The sequence below is a fragment of the Scyliorhinus canicula genome, chromosome 2, assembly GCF_902713615.1.
Source record: "Scyliorhinus canicula chromosome 2, sScyCan1.1, whole genome shotgun sequence".
In the NCBI taxonomy this organism is placed as follows: Eukaryota; Metazoa; Chordata; class Chondrichthyes; order Carcharhiniformes; family Scyliorhinidae; genus Scyliorhinus; species Scyliorhinus canicula.
Window position 1 is genome coordinate 163,974,405 of NC_052147.1, and position 22,553 is coordinate 163,996,957.

The 22,553-nt window shown below is 44.4% G+C and overlaps 1 protein-coding gene across 6 annotated transcripts in view; it reads left to right on the forward strand.

The window, feature by feature from the left end:
* The window catches only part of LOC119960907 (calcium-responsive transcription factor-like), a 71,495-nt gene that overhangs the window by 38,539 nt on the left and 10,403 nt on the right, over positions 1-22,553 (forward strand). For all 6 annotated transcript variants that reach the window (XM_038788488.1, XM_038788512.1, XM_038788511.1 and 3 more), the window contains 4 exons: positions 130-369; positions 1,771-1,933; positions 12,753-12,828; positions 20,540-20,670. In XM_038788488.1, the coding sequence (XP_038644416.1) occupies positions 130-369; positions 1,771-1,933; positions 12,753-12,828; positions 20,540-20,670 (610 nt within the window). The remainder of the gene's footprint in view (positions 1-129; positions 370-1,770; positions 1,934-12,752; positions 12,829-20,539; positions 20,671-22,553) is intronic.

Genomic DNA, 22,553 nt, shown 5'->3' on the forward strand with positions numbered 1-22,553 from the left:
CTGATGAAATATTTTGGGATTTATAGAAACTCGAGCGTGGGTCCTGGCTGGGAATTGTTTCCAGAATTGTATTCTGTCCACTGACAGGTTTTACCCACAATGTTAGTGACCATATTCATGTTGCCACAGGTGGTATGTCCAATTACCCACACCACAGGCTCACCAGTACCATGATCAAGACGGTTCCTATTTACCACCACTTCCGCCACCACCACCTCCGCCATTTGTTTCCATTGAAGAGGAAGATGTTGGAATGATGGATGAAAATGGGATATTGCCTTCTCGCCTGCACCCACGTGTCACTGAGAAGATTAGAGAACTGGTTGTTCAGGGAATTGACCAAGTCTACATGGTCCGGAAGCAGTTAAGGTACAACTTTGTTTTCCAGTGCTTCAAGAAAATTTAGACTGGTATAGAAAATATACTTGCAATGCAATGATGATAAAGTTATATATCAATACAGTATGTAAAGAATCCCACATTAATAATTCTCCTGATCTGTACAGAAGATTTGTATTATCAAATGGGAGTTCTTGGTCACAATACAAAAGCTCTAAACACGTTTCCAAAAGTGAAAGGTTAATGATTTTAATGTGAATTATGTCATATTTACTCTGTTATGTTTTACCTTCAGTGGAAATCCAGCATTCATATGTAGGAATTGAATTTATATTGCATGTTAAAGCGTGTTCTCCTGTCAGCAAGATTTATTTTGCAAATTTGGATGCCGAGATTTGTGATTAAAATCCATTTGCTTACTTTTGTTTTTTCTGAAGATTTTCATTTACAAAATGAATACTGGTGACATCAGGGAAAGTGTTTGGAAGAAAACACTGAGTCTGACATTGTGAGGCATGTGGATTAAAAACCATAAATTGTTTTTGTATTTCATTCCATAGAATAGAACAATATAATTCCTACAATGCAGCAGGAAGGCCATTTGGCCCATCAAGTCTGCACCGATTCTCTGAAAGAACACCCTACCTAGGTTCACACCCCCACCATATCCCCGTAACCCCATAACCTCACCTAACCTGCACATCCCTGGAAACTAAGGAGCAATTGATCATGGTCAATCCAACTAACCTGCATATCTTTGGACTGTGGGAGGAAACCGGAGCACCCGGAGAAAACTCACGCAGACACAGGGAGAACGTGCAAACTCCACACAGACAGTCACCCAAGACCGAAATTGAACCCAGGTGGATCCCTGGCGCTGTGAGGCAGCAGTGCTAACGACTGTGCCACCCATTCATGGGACGTGAGTGTTGCTGGCAAGACCAGCATTTATTGCCCATTCCTGATTTTCCTTGAGATGGTGATGGTGAACCTTTGCCTTCAACCGTGGCACAGCTCTGTCCAAAGTGCTGTTAGGGAGGGAGTTCCAGGATTTTGACCCAGTGACAAATAAAGTATTCAAAAAAAGTAAGAGTTAATGATTGTTGGCGACACTCTGTTTCCTCGCAATCCATTTTTTTTCGATATAAATGGATCAGAATGGGGAGAATTCACAACCATTCAAGCAAATCCAAACCCAACCAGTTATCATCCAATTTGTGGCTGGTTGCAAGCAGTCATTTGAACCTCAGATGTGTGTTTTATTTGGTTAAGACTTTCCCAGTTGGATCTTGCTTATTTCGTCTTTGTCACCAATGTGTGGCATGGACTGTATAAGGTTGTTTTATTTCCTGATGCTCAGTGGGCTAGGCCTTGTCCCATTGGATTTTGAAATGCTGGTCTGTAATTGATAACCTGTTTTCCTTTGTGCAGAAAATTTGTGGAAAGGGAATTATTTAAACCTGATGATGTTCCTGAGAGACACAACCTCTCCTTCTTTCCGACTGTCAATGACATCAAAAACCACATTCACGAAGCACAGTTAGCACTACAGAGAGGCGAGCTGGAGTACATATCTGGATCGATGACTGCAGCAGTAAGATATATGTTTGTTCTGATATGCAAGTAACTATTTGGTCTGAGGACATGGTGAAAGATTCTTCCTGATTTGTTCAACCTTCACACACAAGTTGGATTGTTATTGCATATGGAACAAATGGTCTTCTCCCTCTTTTCCCCACTCTATTGGATATGTCTGCAACAGGCCTTCCATTCCAGACATGTCATGAGTAGCAGACTTGTACTTTTCGCTCTCACGCAGAAGAAGTTCTATCCCTGGTTATAGTTTTTTCTGCGAATTAATACTTTTTTTTGTCATTTACTTCATTGAGATGTTTTGTTTAATTTTCTAGCTTAGGCAAAATATTGTTTGATACATTATAGTCGATGTAGGTATACAGCAGCAGCTGTAATTTTAGTTGCTTGAGTATTGTCAAAAAAGAGACATGCTGTCAAAGCTTTTCATCTTCCACTCATCGGGAGCTGATCAGTTGGCAAGTTGACTAGTTAAGGTGTTGCCAAGGAGGATGCACCCAGGAAGCTATTGTCTACCAAGCTTTTGTTTAATTCAAAAAAGGCGCAATGCTTGGACATATTCCTGTGGTGGCAGGGGACTGTTCCCTGCATGTGAATATATGTGGTTTCCAGCAAACGTGAGTGAGCCACATTGCAAACTCAGCTGACAAATTTAAATTGGTTGTTAATGTAATTCTTAGCACACTTGGTATTGGTTCCGTGAAAGCTGCCCAATTGTGGAATTGCATCTAATGTTCGACATTATGTTTGGAGCTTTGAAAACTCGGGTTGGATGAGTATAGTCAGTACTCTGCCTATTATAAATAACTGAAGGGACATGCTATTTGAAACGATCCACCAGTTGTTGAGAAATATGGCCTACATATCTGGTAACGCACCAACACTGAAATTCGTATACAACATAACTTATTTGTTTGGTAGGCATAACATCTTTTGGGCTTGACTGCAGCATTCTGTTTGTGGGAAAATCACTTGTGCTGTTACTGCATAGCCACAGCTTACCCCAAGTAACTTCACTTGTTGCTCAAATTTTAAAAATATTGTATGCTTCTGGGGTAATTTGAAGTATACTGGGCACTTCTCAGGCCCAAGTGTAATAGCATTCGGCCATCCCTGACTGAGTGATACACATCAAGCAGTGATCTGATCATGGTAGCCATCAGCCCACAGGATAGCTTTGATGGGCCTTACTTAATTTTTTTAAAATTCCTTAAATGGATATTGACTTTCTCCGACGAGGCCAGCATTTATTGCCCATCACTGATTTCCCTTGAGAAGGTGATCAACTGCCTTCTTGAACCGCTGCCGACCATGTGGTGTAGGTACACCAACAGTGATGCTACAGATGGAGTTCTGGGATTTTGACCCAGTGACAGTAAAGGAATGGTGATATACTTTCAAGTCAAAATGCTATGTGGCTTAAAGGGGAACTTTCAGGTGGTTGAGTTCAGGTGAGTTCCTGCAGTGCATCTTGTAGACGGTGCACTCTGCTGTCACTGTGCATTGGTGATGGAGGGAGCGAATATTGTGGTTGGGGATCCAATCAGGCCGACTGCTTTGTCCTGGATGATGAGCTTCTTGAGTGTTGTTGGAGCTGCAATTATCCAGGCAAATGGAGCCTATTTCATCACATACTTGACTTGTGCCTTGTAGATTGTGGGCAGGTTTTGGGGAGTAAGAAGGTGAGTTATTCACTGCAGGATTCCTAGCCTCTGACCGGCTTCTGTAGCTACAGTATTTAAATGGCTCGTCCAGTTATGTTTCTGGTCAGTGGTAACTCAGCATGTTGAAAGTGGGGAATTTAGCTATGGTAATGCTAGTGAATGTTAAAGAACAATGGTTTGGACCTCTCTTGTTGCAAATCGTCATTGGCCTATGTGGCGCAAATGTGTCTTGCCACCTGTCAGCCCAAGCCTGGATATTATCTGGGTACTTGCTGCATTTGGGCATAGGCTGCTTCAGCATCTGAGGAGTCGCAAATGGTGCTGAGCATTGTGCAATCGTCAGCAAACTTCTGACCTTATGATGGAGGGAAGATCATTGATGAAGGAACTGAATGTGGTTGGGCCTAGGACAGTGCCCTGAGGAACTCTTGTAGTGATGTCCTGGAGCTAAGATGACTGATCTCCAACAACTACAACCGCATTCCTTTGTGCGAGATATGACTCCAACCAGCGGAGCGTTTTCTCCGATTCCCATTGAGTCCTGTTCTGCTTGGGCTCCTTGATGCCATTCTCGGTCAAATGTAGCCTTGCATTCAAGGGTAGTTACTCACTGCACCTCTTAAGCTTTTTGCCAATATTTCAGCCAAGGCTGTAATGAGGTCAGGAGCTGAGTAGCCCTGGCAGAACCCAAGCTCAGCATCAGTGAGCAGGTTATTCTCACGCAAGTGCTGCTAGTATGTTGCCAATTCGCACCGGCGATGCCAATAATGTTGCTCTTTTTAACTGGATACTGATATGACAGTTATTAATGATGTTGTTTTTCAGAGTCACCAGGTATCAAATGATACCACCACAAGGTTTTACCGGATATCAATCAGGGACCAAACAACCAGTTAGTTAGTTCAAGCTCAATGATAGTTTATTTACACACAAGAATTACTTTGACATGCAACATAAAACACTGCAAGCTAAATTACACCTAACACTACAACAACCTGTACTCGACTTCAGGCACCCGGCTTTATGCAGAGGAACAAGGCCTTTGTTCGGATCTTGCGTGGCTGGGTCTGGAGAAGTGACCGTTTCTGCTGGGCTCGTCCGTCTGGTACCGATTGTCGGTCTTGAACTTGTCTTCTGGTCGTGATGTTGCACTTGGTTTTAGGCGTAGATCGGAGCCAAGAGAGACCGAGCGCCGGGGTCAAGAGGGACCGAACACATGGTAGTGTCTCTTTTTATCCTTTGGGGGTTTCGCGTTCTTTTGGGCGGTCCTTAGCTGTGGACCCAATAATTCAGCAGGCTTCAATTACTGCCTTCGATTTTAGCCAATAAAGGGGTGGGTGCCTTGATGGCTGGGCGTGTCCTTGACCTTGGCTGTTTGGGCTTCCTGGGTGAAGGGAGTGACGCCGATGAGTCTGTATCTATCTGATACCTGAGTACAAGTCTTTTGTTCTGGTGAAATGGGTCATTCGAATGCAAATCGGCTGGGGGTTTCGATAGTGTCTGGTTATCTAGTGGCAAATATACACTTAAGCTCTGAGTTTGTCTGGATCCTGCATTGGCCATATTTCCCGTGATTCTTTGCAAGTGGCCATACTTCCCTTGTAAGTGGCCATCCCAGATGGCTACAGATAGCACAGTTGATGAACCCTTCCATCACTTTACTGATGATCAAGAGTAGATTGATGAGGCAGTAATTGGTTAGGTTGGATTAGTGCTTGTTTTTGTGTACTGGACATACCTGGGCAATTTCCACATTGCTGGGTGGATGCCGTGTTGTAACTTTATTGGAACAGCTTTATTAGGGGGATGGCAAGTGCAGGAGCACAAGTCTCAGTACTATTGCCAGAATATTGTCAGGGTTCATAGCCTTTGCAGTATTCAGTGCCTTCAGCCATTTATTAATGTCACGTGGAGTGAACAGAATTGTCTGAAGACTGGCATCTGCAATGCTGGGACCTCAGGACGATACCGAGATGAATCATTCCCTCGGCAGTTCTGACTGATGATTGTAGCAAATGCCTTATCTTTTTCACTGATGTGCTGGGCTCCCCCATCATTGAGGATGGGAAAATTTGTGGAGTCTGTTCCTCCAGTGAGTTACTTAAATATTCGCCACAATTCACGGCTGGATGTGGCAGGGCTGCAGACCTTCGATCTAATCCGTTGATTGGGGAATTGCTTATTTGGCATGCAAGTAGTCCTGTGCTGTAGCTTCACCAAGTTGGCATTTTTACATATGCTTGGTGCGGCTCCTGGCATGCCCTCCTGCACTTTTCATTAAACCAGGTATGGTTGTGATGGTAGGGTGAGGGATTGCTGGGCCATAAGGTTACAAATTGTAGTTGAGTACAAATCTGGTGCTGCTAATTGCCCACAGTGCCTCTTGGATTCCCAGAGAGTTGCTAGATCTGTTCAAAATCTTCCATTTTAGCATGGTGATAGTGTCACACTACACTGAGAGTATCCTCAGTGTCTCCACAAGGGCTGTGTGGTGGTCATTCTTACTGATACTGTCATGGACAGATGCATCTGCGGCAGGCAGGTTGGTAACGATGCATGTTTTTCGCTCTTGTTTGTTCCCTCACCACCAGTTGCAGGCCCCGTCTAATATAATGTCCGTTAGGACTCTGATCTCATGTGCCACTGAGCCACTCTTGGTGATGAATATTGAAGTCCTCGAGTGAATTCTGCGCCCTTGCCATCTTCAGTGCTTCCTCCAAGTTGTGCTGAACATGGAGCAGTACTGATTCATTGGGTGCGACGGGATGACCTCTATGTGGTAATCAGCAGGACGTTTCCTTGCCTATGATGCCTGTTGATATCATGGGGTCCAAAGTCAATGTTCAGGAGACTCTGGGCAATTACCTTCCGACTGTATACCCCTGTGTCACCATCTCTGTCCTGTTGGTGGGACAGAATGCACCCAAAGATGGTGGTGTTTGGGACATTGTCTGTAATGTATGATTCCATGAGTATGACTACATTGGGCTTGATGAGTGTTTGAGACAGCTCTCCAAACTTTGGCACAAGCCTCCAGATGTTAGCAACAAGGAATTTGCCAAGTCGACAAGGCTGAGTTTGCCATTGTCATTTCTGGTGCCTACGTTCATGCTGAAAATGTCTGTCCAGTTTCATTCCTTTGAGACTTATTAATGATTTGATACACCCAAGTGGCTTGCTAAGCCATTTCAGAGGGCAGTTAAGAGTCAACCACATTGCTGAGAGTCTGGAATCACATGTAACCAGACTGGGTTCGGCATCCTTCCCTAAAGGAAATTAATGAACCTGATGCATTTTTACAACAATGGTCACCACTGGACTGTTAATTCCAGATTTGTTGTTGAATTCAAATTCCACCACCATTCAAGGCCATGTATCCAGAGCACCACCCTTGGTCTCTGGATTACTAGTCCAGTGGGAATACCACTGTCACCACTACCTCCTGGAATGGGACTCAGTTGGGGAGGGGGAAGTGCGGTCCTATTTTTGAGATTGCTGATAAGACAAATCTTATAGCATGTGGAGCTATGGGAATCACAGCACATATATTGAGCAGTAAAGTAGACTTTCGGCAGACAGTGGTCGAGATTCCAAAGGAATGCTGAAGAGAACAAAATTAGATGAGCACAGGATTGTGAGCCTTGTGGAGATTACGGAGTTAAGGAGAGGCAAGACCATCGAAGGACTTGAAAACAAGGATGCAATTTTTTAAATTGAGGCTTGTACAGGTGCCAGTTTGGATCAGCAAGCACAGGGGCTAAGGACATGGGCAGCAGAACTTTAGACAGACTTTTGGAAGACCTCCAGTTTACAGTGAATAGAATGTGAGGGCAGCCAGGTATGCCAGGTCTTTAAAGTGATGTTGAACTGTGTCCAGAAGAGTCATGCCCTTGAAGCCCAGTGTCAACAAGGATTAAAATTTCTCAACTTCCATTCCTCAGCCTCCCATTCCTCTTTATTGGAGGTGGTCCAAATTCATCCCACTGTTCCTATTGGCTATAGGCCACAAATCATCTTGTGTCACCCCACCTTTACAACAACCCTTGCTTTATGGGTCATAAACTCCAGAAGTTTACTTTCCATCACAAACAAATGTACATTTCCTTCCAGATACAGAGAAGCCATAAATAAAGTCACATTCTCTTGTCAGCATATCTTAACCCAAGCCCCGCTATTAAAAGTAACAGTTAAGATCACATCCTATCTAAGGGCTGCACGGTGTGCAGTGGTTAGCATTGCTGCCTCGTGCCGCTGAGGATCTGGGTTTGATCCCGACTCCGGGTCGCTGTCCGGGTGGAGTTTGCACATTCTCCCCATGTTTGCGTGGGGGTCTCACCCCCACAACCCAAAAGATGTGTAGGTTAGGTGGATTTGCCATGCTAAATTGCCCCTTAACTGGAAAAAAAATAATTGGGTACTCTAAATTTAAAAAAAAACACATCCTGTCATAATATCAGGGAATAAAGGTTTCCCTCTCGTACAATTAAAGCAAAGAATAATTTGTTTAAATGTAATATCATTTTAGGCTGATTTTAGATATTCCTTCAAACTGCTTTAAAAACAAACCCCTCATGGTATTGTGGCCATTAAGACAGCTTCACTCAGGACTCAAAAGAAACTCCGACATAAAACAATCTTTCTTTTTTTTTGGAAATAATTTTTATTGAAAAATTTTGAATTTATACAACAATAACGCACCATAGTAAAATACCAAAAATAACAATAATATTAACAATCATAAACATTCGCCCCGCCTCCATGAACAACACAGCATTTTAACAACAATGCAAATTAACACAATATAAAGTTGCAGAATAGACACTACAATAAGGAACCTCCCCCCCGGTTGCTGCTGCTATTGACCAAGTTACCTATCTTTGAGCCAGGAAGTCCAGAAAAGGCTGCCATCGTTTATAGAAACCTTGTATTGATCCTCACAGGGCAAATTTAACCCTTTCCAATTTTAGAAATCCCGCCATGTCACTGATCCAGGTCTCCACACTTGGGGGCCTTGCAATAAAACAATCTTTCTTTATAAACAACTGCTTCCTATTCCCCAACTATCTTGATCGCTAATTTTCTAACAGAAGTTCCATCTGACCATTTTAAAAGTGGCTAGCTTAAAAGTTCATAAACATTAGTCCATCCTATACAAAACTAGCTAGAAATATTATGCCAGAATCAAAATCTTGGGAGTGGTTGAAGCAAATAGTAAAGATGCATTTGAGGGCAAGCTGGATAATATATGAGGGCGAGAAATGGAAAATTATGGTGCTAGAGTTTGATGAGGATAGGCGGAAGGAGGCTTGACTGGATCATTAATTATCCTGTACAATCCAATGAATTTATTTTTCACAGAGAGGTCTTGGGCCTGCACAGATTCATTCAGCAATGGTTGACATGACGCTAGTTGAGTGACTAGTGCTTTTCAGTTCATGACCAGTACCCAGTTTGTCCCATTCCCTGAAAAAACATTAATTCAGGTTGCGTCATATCATGCCGCAGCTAGAAGCGGTTGAAACTCTTGTATTTTTTTTAATAAATACTGAATGTCTTCTGCTCAGTGCCAGTATGATTTCCCATCTGTACTGAACTCCGATGGAGTAACAGCTGCGGCAGATTTCAGTGATGTTGCACAAGAAAGGGTAAGGATAAGTCAAGAGTTCCTGATCCTGCCTGTATTTATGGGCAGCACGGTAGCACAAGTGGTTAGCACTGTAGCTTCACAGCGCCAGGGTCCCAGGTTCGATTCCCTGCTGGGTCACTGTCTGTGCGGGTCTGTACGTTCTCCCCGTGTCTGCGTGGGCTTCCTCCCGGGTGCTCCGGTTTCCTCCCACAGTCCAAAGACGTGCAGGTTAGGTGGATTGGCCATGATAAATTGCCCTTGGTGTCCAAAAAGACTAGGGGGGGTTATTGAGTTACGGGGATAGGGTGGAAGTGAGGGCTTAAGTGGGTCGGTGCAGACTCGATAGGCCGAATGGCCTCCTTCTGCACTGTATGTTCTACGTTCTATTACGCCTACTGGAAGTCCATGTGAACTTTGGGCAGCATATAACCAATTGTGTTGCTTTCTAGTCAAATACCCACTTGCAGTCTATTTCCTTGGTACACATGCAGAATGCCCATTTGAACTCAACATACTGTAAATGTGTAACCACCATTCAAACTTATCGTAACCAGAAATTTAGTGCTTTTGGAAGAGAGGGGGAGAAGTTTAACCAAAAACAAACAGTACCCGAAGAGTGCATTAAGTTTAACTTGATGTCCTCAAATATCAAGACTTTATTTCTGCATATGGTCACGATTGGCAAACTGCATATCTGTTTTGTGAAATCTTTGCAATGCTAGCAAGTAGTCAGCATCAACCAATGAAAGTCACTTAGGACAGGTGTCTTTTTGCTTGATGAAGTAAGATGACCTTCTCTTCTGTTGTAGGGAAGAGACAGAGGAGTGAGATATGAAAATGGGAGCAGTTGCCATTCCAATAAAATCCTCAGGTCTCGATGTGAGATTACAGATGGACTGCTGACTTGATTATATACATTTTGATGAGCAGAGCACAAGGTTTACATCTAGGGATTCAGCCTGTAACATGGATGAGCAAGGATACCATATTGGACCTAGTGGATATGTGTACCATATTTTTGCCCATCCCCACGTAGGATGAAACAAAGATAATCTAGGAGAGCATGATTCAGGTAATGGCTTATAGCATTACACCTAGACATACCTTGTTCTCCAGATTTTTAAAATGTCTTGTTGCACTTGATAGACAGCCAATCTTGGTAGTCACCCAGCAATTGCAATAACAGGTTCCATTTATATAGTACTTATAACATAATAAAACATTCAAGATGTTCACAAGCAATATCAGCCCAAATTTGACAAAGTAGGAAAGGTGACACAAGCTTGGTCAAAGAGGAAGGTTTTAAGGAGCAACTTAGTGGATAGAGAGGGTTAGGAGGGTTGTAGTTCCAAAGTCTGGCGCAAGCAGAAGCTGGTGGTGACTGGCCACCTTGAATAACAATGGGTGGCCATTTCACAGGACAGTTAGGAGCATTCCCCCATGCTGTGGGTCTGGAGTCACATGTGGGTCAGAGCAAATGAGGGTAGATTCCTTTCTCTAAAGGAGGTTAGTGAACCAAGTGGAATTGTATGACGAACTGATAATCTTATGATCACCATTACTGATACTATTTTGTTCCAGATTGTGTTTAATTAGTTGAATTTAAATTCCCCAGATGCCTTGGTGAGGTTTAAACTCATTTTTACCTATCATTTGTCTGGGCCTCTGGATGACTTTGTTCAGTAATGTAAATACTATGCTACTATACCCCATGATTCAAACACAACGATGAGATTTTAAAATATAGGCGTTGCCTGACTGCAGACCACAATGAGCACAAGGATGAAGAAGACGGTATGAGTTAATGTATGGGCATCAGAGTTTTGGATGAGCTTGTGATTGCGTTGAATGTTAGCAGGGAAGCTGACTGGGAGAGCATTTGAGGTTCAAACAAAAATACAATACTGTTTCTTCTTTGAGCTTATTTGAAAACATTGGATACAGGTTAATCCAATTTTTTTTTAAAAATTCATTAGATGGAAGCATCGCTGGCAAGGCCACCATTGGCTGCCCACTACTAATTATTATTGAGAAGGTGCAATCCATATTGTATAGGTACACCCACAATGCTATTCAGTAGAAAGTTCCAGTAATTTGACCAGTGATGGTGACTAAAATGATGTTGCCAAGTAACAATGTTGTCATAGATGTTTTAGACTTGAGCAAACTGACTGCATTCTGAGGCCATTCCATTACTATGCATGGCTAATAATCTCCTTTTTCTGGCTGATTTCTAGAAATGGTTCCATTTCCCAGGCAAGCATACGGAATGACAGATAGGAAAATGTCAATCGTCCATCAAATCTGTCTCATACAGTTATGTTGCAATTGAGTATTATAACTGTTGGTCTTTTCCACAAGCTAGCAGCCCATGTAATCCCCTAGGGCAGGCACAATTCAGGAAAATAACTAATTCTGGGAATACTACTTCGATCCACAGAGACGATTATAACTAGTTCCATGGGGCACAAAATCCAACATCCTTCACAGGATTGAGGATATATTGATAATTTTCTAAAAGCATCACTTATGTGTTCCCAGAATCAGCCCAGATAAGCATGCTACCTAGTCATATCTTCCTTGTTGAAAAACATGCATTCTTTGTGAATTTAACATAAGGTCTTTACTCTTTATTACTAAATGTATCTACCAATTATTGAATAGCTGTATGTGAGAAAACCAAGCAAATAACTCAAATTATGGTGGCCTCATATGTGTATCAAAGCTGTTTTTAGGTTTACTACTAGGAAGTGCATGAGATTGGCATGACTTTATTCACTCTTGGATCTTTTGTGTGCTTTTCCTCTCCTCTCCATATCACTGTTCTTTGTCCACTAACCGAAATTATACTCGGTGTGGATTATTTATTGCTTGTATTGGGATTAACAAAATAACAGGATTGTAGTAGGTTTAAAGTCAGTATTTGGTGTGAATGAGTGTTGGCAATTCGCTTTTTAAAAGATTAATATTTGAGAGTAAAATGTTGATGTTTGACAAAAAAACTCATCAATTGTAAACTATAATCTGATGCCTTGTCTTTTTATGGTGGTTCAAATGGATTGTAAATAGCCCATATGATTTGAAGATCTCCCACCATTCTGGTCAACATTCCTCTCATATTAATAGTGGCCTTCCTATTTATCTTGATGTCTGTGGAATCTTAGTGTATGACTTTGTTGACTATTTAACTACTTAATCACATTAATGAATTGTAAAGTGAATGTATGTGTGAAGCCTTGAGACTTTGTAATGACGTTTTATAAAACTTCTTTAGCACCCTGCATGTTGAGAGTTGATGGAAAAAGATTTACTTGCCCCACACACAATTTAGGCAAGCTGCCTAGTTGAAGCCGTATGCCATGGACAAGCCACTGGCCTCCAGAGGCAAAATGACAATGTAAGATATTTAGCTAATCTGAACGGGCCTTGTATCTTGAAGTAGCCTGTACAGGAGCATCATTGGCTGAATCACTGACTTCTGTGCTGCCTCAAATCTATTTCTGTTTAACTTACAAAGACTATTTTTCCAGCTGCAATGGACGGCTTCTAATGGGAGTCTTCAAACAGAGACAGTGACAGTCACACTTGCATCTACACATGGAGATGGTAAGTTATGGCACAAATTCTATATAGCATTTTGGCCTCAAAATTTATAACCTTATTGTGAAGCAAGAGTTGACAGTGAATACTTCAGCTTTTATTTAAGATGTAAGAATATAGCAAGAACAAAATTTTAAATGAACTGACACATTTTTTAAAAAGAGTCTCCGTTAGGAGTTTTAGCACTCTATCCTCTGACTCAGGAACTTGTGTGTTCAAATCCCGCCCTAGAGGCTTGAACACATAATCCATGCTGCCATTTTAATGCACTGTTGGAGGTGCAATCTTTCAGATGAGATGAGAACACCTTTTGCCCATTTAGGTACGTGTAAACGATCCCAAGGTACTGTTCAAATAAAGCCAAGGGAGCTTTTGCCCAATATCCTGCCCAATATTCAGTCTGTTAACTAACATCAGTAAAACATTATCTGATCATTATCTCATTGCTCAGTTCTAGGGCTGTTTGCACAGGGCTAAATCGCTGGCTTTGAAGGCAGGCCAGCAGCACGGTTCAATTCCCGTACCAGCCTCCCCGAACAGGCGCCGGAATGTGGCGGTTAAGGGCTTTTCACAGTAACTTCATTTGAAGGCTACTTGTGACAATAAGTAATTTTCATTTCATTTCTGCACGAAGACTGCCACAATTCCTACATTACAGCAGTAGCTTCTTAATTGGCAGTAAATTGAAATTATACCATGTTATTCTCTTTCAGAATCTTAACACAGCAAATCTAAATTTAATATCATAAACAATAGGCAGCATCAGTCAGGGAAATTTGGAATTGTTAATTTAAATCTGATGTCTTGAGGTAACAAAAGGCAATATGTTTTATCTTCACGTTAATGCAGTGCTGCACATTCTCTGGCTAAGAGGATAGGCATATTCTATTTTTTGAAAATTATTTTTATTGCCGTTTTGCACTTATTATCCAAACTCTGCAGAATAATACAGAAACAACCATAACAATATCAGTACAGGCACCACAGGTTGTTCCACGTCCAAGACGGTTGCCCCCGTTCTATTCCTTTACTTATTTACAAAGGTGTGTATCTCGTAGTTTAAAAAAAAATGTTGTTATTGGGACTCTTAACATTTAGTGATACGGGTTACACACATCTTTACATATATATTTACTGGGTGACACAGTGGTTGCACTGCTGCCTCAGTGCCGAGGACCTGGTTTTGATCCCGGTCCCAGGTTACTGTCCGTGTGGAGGTTGTGCAATCTCACCATGTCTGCGTGGATCTTACCCACAACCCAAAGATGTGCAGGGTAGGTGTATTGGCCACGCTAAATTGCCCCTTAAATGGAAATTTTTAAAAAACCTATATGTATGTACAACTCTTGCCAAGGCTCTTTACATAATACTTTACATTAGTTTTGCTGGGAGGGAGATCCTTTTCCCCACTCAAGTTCTCAGGGGAGGGTGGGTTGGACAGGTCTGTTCTCCCATGTGGGAGGGATCCATGACCCCTCCTGTGGGTGGCCTCCCTCCCCACTCCGACTCTATCTGCACGCTTCCTTTCATCCAGCCGGTTTTCCATGCCACCTCCACCCCAGTTAGTTGCTGGTTGCAAGCAGGTCTGTAAAGAAGTTTATTTCATAGAATTTACAGTGCAGAAGGAGGCCATTCGGCCCATTGAGTCTACACCAGCTCTTGGAAAGAGCACCCTACCCAAGCCCAGACCTCCACCCTATCCCCATAACCCAGTAACCCCACCTAACACTAAGGGCAATTTGGACCCCAAGGGCAATTTTAGCCTGGCCAATCCACCTAACCTACACATCTTTGTACTGTGGGAGGAAACCGGAGCACCCGGAGGAAACCCACGCACACACGGGGAGAACCTGCAGACTCCACACAGACAGTGACCCAAGCCGGGATTCGAACCTGGGACACTGGAGCTGTGAAGCATTTGTGCTAACCACAATGCTACCGTTCTGCCCTATGAACTTCTTCCATGTGATGTGGAGTCTCTCCTTGGATCCCCTAGTAGTGAATGTTATTTTTCCTAGCCTCAGGAATTCGGCCAAGTCTGAGAGCAAATCTGAGACCTTGGGTGATGCTGCCAACTTCCATCCCAGCAGAAGTCTCTGCTTCGCAATCAGTGAGGCGGAGACTAGGCGTCAGCACCTCTTCCCTGTCCAGAGTTCTGGATTCTCTGACACCCCAAAGACTGCCACAGATGTGAACGGTTCCAACTCCACCCCACCACCTTGGACATGGCCTCAAAAAAGGCTGTCCAGAATTCCCCAAATCTGAGGCAGATCCTGCACATGAGTGTGGTTGGTCAGACCACCAGCACAGCTCACACTTATCCTCCATCTCCGTGAAGAACCCACTCATGCATGCCTTAATAAGGTGCGCTCTGGCGCCACTTTGAGTTGCATCAGGCTTAGCCCGGCACAGGAGGAGGTGGAGTTGATCCTGTGCAGCGCCTTGATCCAGGGTCCTCCCCCTATCTCTATGCTCAGCTCCTCCCATTTCCCTCTGGACTCATTGAGTGGGATCCTGCCTAACCTTTTTCACGAGTCGTCTGTAGTTGTTGCTACATTTGTCATTGCTTAACCACCAGTCCAGCCCTACCATTATGTACAAAAATGTGTTTCCAGATCTCGGGAGGGGGGGAATGTTTTCATCTACTTGCAGAGAAAGTCGTGCAGTTGAAGGTACCTAAGCTTGTTCCCTTTCGGGCGTTGGAGTCTCTCTCTCAGTTCCCCCAGGGTCACCAGTCTGTCATCCATATACAAGTCCCTCACTCTGTGTCCCGCTATCTTCCATCCATATCCCAAATGTGGCATCCATTTTTGCCGGTGTGAACCCATGGTTTTTTCAGAAGAGGGCCACCACAGACATCTCTCCAAACTTGAAATGGCACCTGAACTGGTTCCAAATCTGTAATGTGGATACTACCACCGGGGTCCTGGAATATGTTTGTGGGGGGGCCGGGAACAGTGCGATGGCCAGTGCTTGAAGAGATGTCCCCCTGCAGGAGGCCTCCTCCATATGGACCCAGTCTGCCTCTGATTCCCTGAGCCACACCCTCATCCTCTCTGGGTTTGTCGCCAAGTGTTAGTAGAGAATGTTCTGTAGGGCCAGGCCCCCCTCATGTCGCCTTCGCTGTAAGATGGTCTTACATATCCTCGGGGCTCTTTTCCCTTCCAGATGAAGGCCATGGTTAACTTGTCTACCCTGATGAAGAAGTATTTGGGGACGAAGATTGGGAGTGATCTGAATATGAAGAGAAACCTAGACATCATATTCATTTTGACCACCTGTATCCTTCCTGCTAGTGAATGAGGGAGAGAGTCCCATCTTTGGAGGTCCCTCTTCACCATCTCCAGCAGGCTGGAGAGGTTCCATTTGTGGAGCATCGTCCACGTATGGGCCACTTGGATCCCCAGGTACCTGAACTTGGTCTGGGTTGCTTTAAATGGTAGTTGTTCCAGCTCCACTCTTCCCGCTCGGGGTGGGGGGCACCGGGAAGAATTTGCTCTTTTCCAGGTTGAGTTTGTAATCTGAGAAGGCACAAAACTCCCTCCTGTTATCTTTTCCATGTTAGCTAGGGGATTCGCCATGTAGAGGAGCAGGTCATCTGCATAGAGTGAAACCCAAAGTTCTCTTGCCCCTCTTCAAATGCCTGTCCACCATTCCGCCAATTTAAGGGTGATGGCCTGTGGTTCGATTGCCAATGTGAACCCTGTTCACCTGTGCAGCTGAAAGTATTCGGAGCTGGTAGCGTTCATCCGTACGCTCACCATGGAGCGCTGTACAGGACCTTCACCCACATGGTGAACCTTGCGCCAAACCCAAACCATTCAAGCACCTCCTTGAGGTACTTCCACTCTACTCGATCAAAGGCTCTCTCAGAGTCCATGTTGATGACCACGTCTAGTGTCCTCTCCCTGGGTGGGGTCATTATTACATTCAGCAGGCGTCTAATGTTCGCTGTCTGACCTTCCGCGATCACTTCTGCAGTGAGCTCTCTAGGCGCCTTGGCAGAGCTTTCGCTAGGACATTTGCATCAGTGTTTAAGAGAGAGATGGGTCTGTATGTTCCACACTCTTTGCCCTTTTTGGGGATCAGTGAGATCGAGGCCTGGGCCTGCGTGGGCGGCATGGCCTCCTTCGACCGAGTCATTCGACATCTGCAAGTGTGGGGCCAATGCTGCTGTAAATGTTTTGTAAAAGTCTACTGGAAACCCGTCTGGTCCCAGCGCTTTCCCTGACTGCATGGAATTAATGCATTCCACAATTTCGCCCAGCTCTAGCGGTGCTTATAGCCCTTCTTTCCTGTCCTCCCCCACGTATGTCCAGTCCGTTGAAGACCTGTTCCATCCCTGAGCCCCCGTTCAGGGGCTCGGAGGTATACGTTCCTCGGTAGAAGTTTACAAACCTCTTTTGGATCTGCTACCATACTACCATTTCTGTCTCTAACTTGCACAATCTCTTTCGAGGCAGCATGCTTTCTCAACTGGTGTTCCAGCATGCGGCTGGCCTTTTCGCTGTGCTCGTAGAAGGCCTCCTGTGCCTGGCAGAGTTGGTGGACTGCCTTCCTTGTGGAGAGCAGGTCAACTTCCATCTGCAGCTTTTTCCGCTCCGCCAACAGTTCCACGATTGGAACCATGGAGTACGACCATCCATCTCCAAGGGCCCTAAATGCTATGATTTTGTCCCGAATCAGCGCCCTCAGTACCTCCCAGAACTTAGAGAGTGAAACCTTCCCATTCTGGTTGCAGGTTACATATCCAGCGATTGCTTGGGATATCTTTGTGCAAAATTCCTTATTGGCAAGGAGAGCTGCATCCAGCCTCCATGGGGACGTTGGGTCTGGCTCTTCGCCATCTTCACGTCCATGTACCATGGCATATGGTCTGAGATTACAATTGTGGAGTATTCCGCATTTGATACCCCTGGAAGCACCATCTTTCCTACAAAAGACTTTGTGCACATGGGAGAAAAAGGAGAATTCTTTCTCTCTCGGGTGGTTGTACCACCAAGGGTCCAACCCCCCATTTGCTCCAGCAAGTCGTTTAAGTCTCCGGTGGGTGTCTCAGTCCGGGATATCGGCCATCGTCTTCATGACGAATTCTGCATCATCCTAGTTTGGGCCTTATATATTTACCAATACTACCCGGACACCTTCCATGGTCCCACTGGCCATATGTATCCCCATCGCCCCCTCCCACCGGGTCCGTCACTGTGCTCGTCACCAGTGAATGAAACTGCCCTAATATGAATGGCCACCCCCCCCCCCCCCCTCCCCCCCCTTGCCCTGGTATCAAAACATGAATGTCCCACCCAGCCCTTCCTTACCGCAGTAGGTCCCTGTTTCTTAAGTGTCTCCTGTAGGAAGGCTACGTCCACCCTCATACGCTTAAGATGAGCAAGGACTCTGGATCTCTTCACCAGCCCATTGAGGCCACTCACATTCCATATTATAATCCGGATAGGGGAGGGCTGCCCCCTCCTTTCTTGTGGGGTCAACCATACTCACCCTGTGGGCCTGCCCCTGTTCATCCGGGCCTGCCCTTGCTCATGTGCCATTCAAGATGGCCGCCAACTACTTGATCGTCGTCATCACATGCAACCTGTTGCAACCAACACTCTACCCTCCCTTCCCTATTCCATGGGGTTTCTCTCCTCCGTTTCCTCCGGCAGCCCCACAATTCATTCTCCGGTTCTGCCAATGCGATCAGTTCTCCTGGTCATCAATTTTGTCCTTTAGCACCTTTGGGCCCTGACCAGGCTCGCTACCTTGGCCTCGAATGCCGCGATCCGGTCCCCTTGATCCTGTAGGCTTTTTCAAGGTCCCTAGTCGTCATCTTCTGGGCCTCTAGTCTCCACTCTATATTGTCCATGCCTGCTTTATGGGGGCTGTCGCGCCTCCACTGCCAATTCTCATCTCCCTGTGCCTCTGGAGTTCAGAGGTAATGAAATTTGCCAATTTGTCAATCAGCACCTGGGTCTGCACTGGGAGCTCTGCGGGGTTGACCCTCACTCTGCGCCTCCACATGTGGTGCCCCGCTCTGAGGCTGAGGTTTCCCCCCCCGTTCGTCTCTGCTGACTTTTTGACTGGACGGTTGGCTTTTTGCCATCCTGTTTGGCAGTGTGGTCGATGGGGGGGTTAAACTGCGGGGTTATAAGCACTCTTGGTGCCCGTCTGTTAGGGTTAAACGCCCGTAGTTGTAGTTCTTGGACAAGAGCCTCCTTTCGTGCGATCGCTCAGCTCATGGCCACCACCAGACGTCGGATAGGCATGTTATATGCCTCCATGTGATAATGTAAAAGTTAGCTGTTAGGTGTAAAGAGATAATAGGTTGGCAAAAGTGGGATTTTGGTGAAGCCCTGGATTAATACTTCTATTCTTATTTCCTTCTTTGTAGGAAGTGATTTGAATTATTCTGATATCATCTTGAAAGGATAAAGAACTTTTTTTGTGCAATTAACTTGTGTGTCCATTTCATTATTTTTCAATAAGAAACCCCAGTGTTCCCTGAAGAAATGTCCTAAATAGCACTTGCATATTTCTGTCTATCCTAATAAATATTTAACTCCTTAATACAGAAATTTAATGCTATGTCAAATCAAAATTTATGTATTGTTGTCTTCCACAAAACGGAACTTTCAGAACACAGCTAACTGAAGCTGTGTAAATTGACAATATTTTATCTGCAGAAACCAGATGAAAAAAATGTAGAAACCTTTACTGTTGAATAATTAATGAATTTCTGCTTCTGTCACCCACTTTCAAATTGTTGCTAGGGTGGAAATTCATATAAGAATGCACAATATGCATTCCCTCAGATTGTCTTTATTAAAACTGATTGGGATTTTCCCCAGCAGTATTTTGTGAGTGCTGCCTTTCGGCCAGTACCTAGAAATGAGACACATGGGTTTGATTAGCTCCACTGTAGACTTTCCCCGAAATTTCCCAGCTATTGGAGTTCTCTTTTCCTGCCAACAGTGCACCCTGATGGTGGGTTTCCCAGCAGTGTGCAGTGGTTTTGGTGTAAAATTCCATTGATAAGTGGCAGGAGTAGAGAATCCGATCGCCAGCGAATGGCACTCCGCGAGAAACATGTGGCTGTGGGACAGGAGAATCTTGCCCTGTGTTTCACTGTTCCTGCAGGCTAATGAGAGGCGGTTGTTTCAAGGCCTCTCAGCATGCTTTTGGCAAGATGCTTGTGATATTCATGGACTAGCTTGCTTCATTCCACTACCCTGCATAGTAGCAACCAATGCATTTGGGGAAATCTTGGAGCTTAAATGATCGTATTAAAAACATTAGTGGCATAGTGGTTAGCACTGCTGCCTCACAATGCCAAGGATCTGGGTTCAGTTCCGGCCTTGGGTGGAGTTTGTACATTCTCTCCATGTCTGCATATGTTTCCTCTGGGTGCTCCGGTTTCCTCCCACAGTCGAAAGGTTTATAGTTTCATAAGATACTGGAGCAGAAGTAGGCCATTTGGGCCATAGAGTTTGCCCCGCTATTCAATCATGGCTGATCTCATCCTGACCTTAATTCCACAATCCTACCCATTCTCCATAACCCATTGTTATGGGGGTGGGTGGAGGAGTGGGCCTGGGCGGAGTGCTCTTTTGGAGAGTTGGTGCAGACACAATGGGCTGAATGGCCTCCTTTTGCACTGTAGGGATTCTATGAAAAAGTGTAAAATAAAATGTGCATTTCTTCACATGTTGTCAATCCACAGAAAGTACCATAGCTGATTCAATCATCACAAAGGTGGAGTCAGCCCAGGTGGCAGGTGCGCTAACTTCAGAGTCAACCCAGCTTCCATCTTCACTTTCCTCGCTGCAACCAAAGCTTTTTGCACAATTACAGGTCAGATCAATAAGTTGTTTTTCAAAAGGAAACCTAGGTCTCCACTTGTCTGAGCTTGCAATTTGCATTCTTCTAATAATTTCCTTTTTCTTCAAAGTTCTGCCTTTCAAGCTTATTTTCACAACTCATTATTGACATTCTAATGCTTAAGTCCATTTACTGCTGAAACCCTCATCCATGCTTTGGTTACTTCTAGAGGCTACTTATTGCAATGCTCTTCTGGCTCATCTTCCATCGCCATAAGCATGAACTCCTCATGACCTCTGCTGCCAAAGCTTAACTTTCACCAAGACCTGATCAACCATCACTTCTGTGCATACATTAGCTTCCAGTCGTAATGCCTCAAACTTAAAATACTCAACCTTGTGTTCAAATTCCTCTCAAACCTTGCTCTTTCTTGTCTCTGTAACCTCTTCTAGCCATACAACCTTAAGAGAAACGTGTGTATTCCTCTTGTGTGTTCCTCACCTTTGGCAAGTGCTGCCAACTGTTAGGCCCTAAACTCCGGAACTCCCTCCACCCTTTCACAAATCTCTTCACCTTTCTACCTCTCTCCCAATCCTTTAGACACAACTTTAAAACAAGTGTTTAGTCACTTTTTCTAATATTGTCTCCTTTGGTGCAGCATCAGTCTTTGTCTGATTACTCTCATGCGAACATCACATTTTACATGGTTAAACCCCATTTACTAATTGTTGCAGTTGTGCACATATGCACTTCAACATGGCAATACTTTGTATACTTGTATGTTAGACATCAGTAGAGCTCCAATTCTCCCCCCTTCATTGAACCTCAATCTTTGGAGTTGTCATCAAATATAGTGAGGCATTGTTTCTTTTTCTCTCTCCGCCTCCCTTGAAGATTTGACTCTTGCTGGGGACAGTTCCATGTTTCTAACAGCTGGCCATTATGCAAGTGATCATTCTACAGCTGCTATTGTTAGGTTGTTGAGCCACAAAGAAAACCACAGTGAGATCCAAGCATGTTTTTTTTAGTTAATGGATGACTGAATGTTTAACTTGAATTGGCTTTTTTATTCCTTTGGAACCTTTGCTGTGGCCAATAATAAATAACACCTCAAATTCCTCAATTCACGGTAGCATAGAGGTTAGCACAGTTTCTTCACAGCTCCAGGGTCCCAGGTTCGATTCCCGGCTGGGTCACTGTCTGTGCGGAGTCTGCACGTCCTCCCCGTGTGTGTGTGGGTTTCCTCCGGGTGCTCTGGTTTCCTCCCACAGTCCAAAGATGTGCGGGTTAGGTGGATTGGCCATGCTAAATTGCCCTTAGTGTCCAAAAAGGTTGGGTGGGGTTTCTGGTTTACGGGGGTAGGGTAGATACGTGGGCTTCAGTACGGTGCTCTTTGTAAGGGCCGGTGCAGGCTCGATGGGCTGAATGGCCTCGTTCTGCACTGTAAATTCTATGATTCTACGAAATACTGGCCTGAATCGGGACCCTGGATTCATGTCTCACTATATTTAACTACATATAATCCCCCACCATCTGGCCTGGGCTTGTGAAATCCTACCAACTCTCCTGGCTTGAGACAATTCGCACCTCTTTGACCTGTGATTATCACTTTCCAGTCACACCATCTGGACTGTAAAGACTTAATTACATGCAAAGACTCACATTCAAAGTATCATCTTGCATCATTGGCTTTGTCTTTCTATGCTGTGTTTATGTAAACCTCTTCATTCACCTGATGAAGGAGCTCCGAAAGCTAGTGATTCCAAATAAACCTGTTGCACTTTAACCTGGTGTTGTAAGACTTCTTACTGTGCCCACTCCAGTCCGACGCCGGCATCTCCACATCACCTCAAATATTGTTTGGAAAGTGTGACTAACTCAGCAAGTTTGCGTATTATAGATCAACATATAATATA